The 5,735-nt window shown below is 43.7% G+C and overlaps 1 protein-coding gene across 1 annotated transcript; it reads left to right on the top strand.

The window, feature by feature from the left end:
• The first annotated feature begins 642 nt into the window (after positions 1 to 642).
• S100P (S100 calcium binding protein P) lies at positions 643 to 5,299 on the top strand. The gene is made up of 2 exons (XM_066316791.1): positions 643 to 827; positions 5,016 to 5,299. Exons 1-2 carry the CDS (start codon positions 690 to 692, stop codon positions 5,163 to 5,165), a joined length of 288 nt encoding a protein of 95 aa, XP_066172888.1. The 5' UTR covers positions 643 to 689; the 3' UTR covers positions 5,166 to 5,299.
• The last annotated feature ends 436 nt before the right edge of the window (positions 5,300 to 5,735 follow it).

The following is a 5,735-nucleotide window of genomic DNA, read 5'->3' as shown; positions in this document are numbered from 1 at the left end:
CTGGCCCTGGACAGATGCAGGGCTCCCTTTGCTGGCCATGGAGAGATGCTGGTTTGTAAGACCTGTTTGAGACATCCACTATGGACTGAGCAAAATCCCAGGACTATGTTAGCTACCTGCACGGCAGATCTCTACTTTCAGTCCAGAGAATCCCACCACAAGTGTGTGCTAGGGATTTATGTGCTTTATAACAAAGTCCTCAGTGTGGCAGAGAGGACAGTCCAAGCCTGCAGCCCCTCACAATCCCCAGCTAGGGTGGTGAGGGAGAGGTGAGATGCTCATCTTCCTTCTGAGCAGATTGATACTGCACCAAAACTGGGCAGCCAAACCTCTGCTCCTACAGGGATATCTGAAAGAACAGATCTTGAGCAAACAGCCAATAATAAAATCTGATTTTCGTTTGTTAGTCACACTGTGTACCTTGAAGGAGAGGCTGGTTTCTACTGGCGAACAACTGGTTGTACCAGTCACACCAAGACAATAAATCTTTAGTTTTGAAAAGGTGTTGGCACAGAGGCGTGTACTCCAGATAGAGGTGTTTGCTAATGGTTATCTGTCCCCTGGGGGTGCAGCCACTGATTGGAGGGGACAGATGCATAAAGAACCCCAGAAGTAGAGCAGACTCCATCCTCCGAGAGAGAGCCCTGAGGCTGTGCCCGTCTAGGAGATAGCCAAGCTCCAGAGGCAACATGTCTCAGCTGGAAACTGCCATGGGAATGACTATTGCTGTCTTTGACCAGTATGCAAGGACTGATGGCAACAGGCAAACCCTCAGCAAAGCAGAACTAAAGACTCTGCTGGAAAAGGAACTCCCAAATTTTCTGGCGGTAAGAGAACAGCGCGGCACCGTTTTTGTGTAGCAGGTGCAAGAGCAGCCTGCAGAAAGGGTTTTTAGTAAATTTTTTGGGAAATTGCATCCAAAAATATGCAATGGTTTCTAGGAAAATATGAAATTTAAAAAAGGTTTTGCACAAATTGTGTAAAACTTGTTTTAATATGCAGGGCCATTCCCTCTTTGCTAAATTCATCACTTGGGTTATCAGGACAATGGGTTTGAAATAGATTGGGTTTCAACTTCTGAATTCACTTTCTTCGGTTTATGCCTGGATTTATCATCTCACTTCATGTCACAGCTTCTGTGAAGGTAGTTTTGCTGTCAGCAATTGAGGATCTTGACTGCAGACGGGCAATCTCTCTAAATATTTATACATTTACCTTCTCTAGGCATTTATACTACACACTCAGTATGCTCATCAAAATTATGCATAAACCAGAACAACAGGTGAACTCAGAGCAAACTGTTTGGCATTTGCCTTTAATAGGAAAATAAAGACCTGGATATATACTGTACAACATAGATTTGTATGTAATCATAAAGTGCATTTCAGTAGGTATTCAAAGTACTTAATATGTTCTAGTAAAAGCCTTAGCTGCTAGGGAGACACTTTCAACTTTTTTTTTTTTTTTTTTTTTAATTCGTTTCCCTTCACCAGAAGTCCAGAAAACACTTTTAAATACACTGTTCCTTCCACGCTGAAGTAATGTTTTCCTATTTATACTGTTTTGTTAGTGTTCTTAATGGAAAAAGTCTAGAACCAAATGCTTCTTGTGTGGCTCTCACTTTTTGTATCCAGCATAGTTCAGTTTTACAACAACTATTTCAGGGCACTGCAGGAAGGGCACTTGATACAATTCAGTATCTTTCCGTGCAAGCTATATGAATTCACCACATGAAATCCATGCCTGCTGGAGTTATGTCTCATAAATTTAAAAGATGCAATATTCAGAATAAGGTGAATATTCTGGGTGGCTCAGGGGGAATATATCCCAATGTTTCTCAGAAATCTGTGTAAGACAGGTAAGCATCACAACAGCATCACAGAAGGGTCCTGCTCCTGAGCATGGAGTTGTGTGCACCCACAGCACCTTCGTGTAAAGAGAAACTAAACCAACAACAAAACCACAGTTCTATGACAGCATGGAAATCCCCCAGACACTCAATATCTGAATAAGCCTGGGGAGCCACTGCAGTAGGCAGCACTAGATGGAATGATGCTCAGAGGTCTGTCCCGACTGTGGCCTGACACCATTTTTCCAGTTCCCCACAGCTGCTCTTACTGCATCTACCTATTTCCTGCAACTGGTGGAAAACCTGGCATTTTCCAGGAAGATAATTAGCTAATTGTCCTCTTTTACTCCATCTTATCTCCCGCTCCTGCTGTACCTCTTCTAGGAAAAAACAAACAAACAATCAAAAATTAACACATTTTAATGCCACTATTTTAAATAAATTTTAAAAAATGGTTCCTTGTTCCTTTCTTGCCAGACTGATAACTGCAAGAAAAAAACTGAGAACATATGCCTGACTACGAAAAAAAGTTCTACCTGCATTTTCCTGTCATTTGTATCTGTTTATTTTCATCTTCAAGAAATTCTAGGGAACAATATTTTCTGATTTCTCGTGTACACTTTTGGCCTTAGAATTGGTTATAGCTGACACAGATCACAACTGCCTGGAAAGGTCTTGAATCAATCAAGCATAAATACCACAGGATTGAAGGATTGGACTCGGTTATAAAGAGTTTCCAAAAAACAATTCCCATTTTTGCGTCTTAGAAGTAATTCAGATGCTACAACTAGTTCATATAGTTCACTAAACAATTTGAAACAGTCACTTAAAAAGTTAAAACTATGCCATTTACAAAGTGAAAATGAATTAAACCTGCAAGACACATTCATCAGTTAAATCTAAGGAAATTGTTCAATTTTTTAGTGATTTTTAAAGCTCTGCATTTAATGTGAAACATTAAATTACAGCATGAGACATTTTGTTAATTAGAACATGATCAAAAATTGCCTTCAGATTTAAATTTAGGTACTAATCGTTTTAAATTGGTGGACATTTTCCAAAAGTTTCTATAATTTTTTTCTAGTATTATATCAGATTTTTTAATCTACAAAATCCACACGCTTGTACAGGTCTGTACTGCCATCTCCTGTTTAGTGTTAAAATTGCAGCTTTGAAAATCCCTGGAGATTATCAGAGCCAAACAAACCCTCCCGTAAGCTTCTTTTCTTTTTAATCTATTTTGGCAAAATGAAAAAAAAAAAAAATTCAAACAAATAACCACTTTTTAATTTGATGATGCATTGCTTAACATAAGCCTAGAGATGCAGCGGTTCACAGAATCCCAGAAGCACAGAAAATGCAGAGTTGGAAGGGACTCACAAAGATGATAGAGAGAAACCTCTGGCGCTACATAGGACATCCCCTGGAGTCACACCGTGTGTCCAAGAGCATTGTCCACATGCTTCTCTGTCAGGTTTGGTGCTGTGACCCTTTCTCTGAGGAGCCTGTTCCAGTGCCCAGCCACACCCTGGGTGAAGAACCTTTTCCAGATATCCAACCTAACTCTCCCCTGACACAGCTTCAGGCCATTCCCTAGTCCTGTCACTGTTACCACAGCTCAGAGATCAGTGTCTGCCCCTCCTCCTCCCCTCACAGGGAAGCTGCAACTGCAATGAGGTTTCCCTCAGTCTCCTCCAGGCTGAACAGACCAAGGGACCTCAGCCTTTCCTCACATGGCTTCACCTTCACCATCCTCATTGCCCTCCTTTGGACACTCTCTAACAATTAACTATGTTTCTTTTATTGTGGTGCCCCAGACTAGCCCAGCGCTGGAGATGAGCCTCCCCAGGGCAGAGCAGGACAATCCTGTCCCTGGCCTGGCTGGCCATGCCCCCCAGGACAGGGCTGGCCCTCCTGGCTGCCAGGGCACTGCTGTCTCACATTCCACTTGTCATTGACCAGGACCCCCAGGTCCCTTTCCATGGCACTGCCCTCCAGCATCTCATTCCTCAGTATGTCTGTACATCCAGGACTGCCCCATCCCAGGTGCAGAATCTGACACTTTCCCCTGTCCCCTTCACATGGTTGGTGATTGCCCAGCCCTCTCATTTGTACAGGTGTCTCCAAAGGGCCTCCCTGCCTTTGAGGGAGTCAGCAGCTCTTCCCAGTTTTGTGTCATCTGCAAACTTACTCAGTATCGCTTCCAGTCCCATGTCCAAGTGGTTTATGAAGATGTTGAAGAGCACAAGGCCGAGGATGGAGCCCTGTGGAAGCCCACTAGTGACAGGTGCCCAGTCTGAGGTGCCCCCATCATGCCCTACCCAGGAGCCAGTTGCTCAGCCATCCCATGATGTGTTTATCCAGTTGTGTGCTGGACATTTGGTCCAGAAGGATTCTGTGAGAGACAGTATTGAAAACTTTACTGAAATCCAAAAAGAAGACATCAACTGGCTTCCCTTGGTCAGCTAGGTGGGTTGCTTCATCATAAAAGGAAATCAGGTTTGATAAGCAGGACTTTCCTCTCATGCTGGCTGTGAATGACGACGATGTTCAGTCATTCCATCAGAATAATGGCTACTTAGAAGAATAATGAGAACTTAGAAAAAGGTTTGCTGTTTTAACTCAAGCTCAGCATCCTGCAGGTTTCAAGAGGCACCTTTCCAGCCACCAGCTCCTGTGAGCAGCTTCTGCTGGGCCATAAGGCCAGTGGCAGCACTCAAACCACTTTTGAGGCTGTTTGCTTATTTTCTGGGGTGGAAGTATTCTGTGAAGCTTAAATTTGACACTCACCTCAGGAAAGCATCTTTCTGCAGAACTGCAAACTGCCTGAGCTCTGGCTGAGCCTTTCCAGGGGAATGGATGGGGGACTCATGGCATTTAATTCATCTGGGTAGTGCCCTCAGGGCTCTGTTCTACACAGCTTTAATGGAGATAAATGCTGTTTAAATGTAGCAAACATGCCTCTCTATGACAGTGCATGACTGCAGCTCTCAGGTGGAATAAACTCAGGAGCACAAGTTTTTTGTACTCATTGCTGCTGTGCAGACAGTGGGAACACACAGGACCTTACCAAGTGCCCAGAGCCCAACCAAGGACCTTGTTCAGAGAAGTTGCTGCACTGGGATTGTGCATCCTCTCACCTCAACCTGCTCTTTTTCTTTTGCAGTCTGGGAAGGACAAGAATGCTATTGATAAAGTCTTCAAGAACCTGGATGAAAATGGAGATTCCCAAGTGGACTTCAAAGAATTTGTCATCTTTGTGGCAGCTCTGACTTGCTGCTGCCACAAATATTTTGAGCAGAATGCAGCCAAATAGTTGTCAAATTACTCACATAAGCTGTCTTTGCATGTGCTCCATATGCCAGTGATATGGATCCCTTCACTCCTTCCATGTACTGCCGTGAAGTTTGCAAGCATGCTGGACTGTAAAAATAAACCCTACTGAGCTTACTCCCTATCCTGAATGTTAATTTCTTCTCATTTGTGGAGCAGCCTGGGTTTAATGACTCCCACTATTTCACACTGAGTAGTTTCTCCCTTTCTCTGGTTTTAAAATTCTTTTCTTAGTCGAAAGGTTCAATATGCATCCCAGTGCAGAAGCTGCACAAGAATAAGGGCTGCCAGAGCCATCAATCAGCTGGAGGCTGTTTTTATACATCAGCATCTCTGGCATGCATCCCAAATCCACACATGTGCCACTGTAGCTGTACAGGACAGGCCTCACTTGGCACTACCTTTGAGCCTGTTTGGTACCCTCAGCTGGGTGGTTTGTGCAGGGCAGCCTTGTTGGTTCTTTCTTGGTTAAAACAACAAAACAACACTTAACACCTTTTCTGGGTTTTTTGGCACGGAGGATTCTGTGCAGTTCTGGGGGCTAGTGAGCCAT

This window comes from Sylvia atricapilla, chromosome 4 (genome assembly GCF_009819655.1).
Source record: "Sylvia atricapilla isolate bSylAtr1 chromosome 4, bSylAtr1.pri, whole genome shotgun sequence".
Classification (NCBI taxonomy): domain Eukaryota; kingdom Metazoa; phylum Chordata; class Aves; order Passeriformes; family Sylviidae; genus Sylvia; species Sylvia atricapilla.
This window is presented reverse-complemented; position numbering and strand designations above follow the sequence as displayed.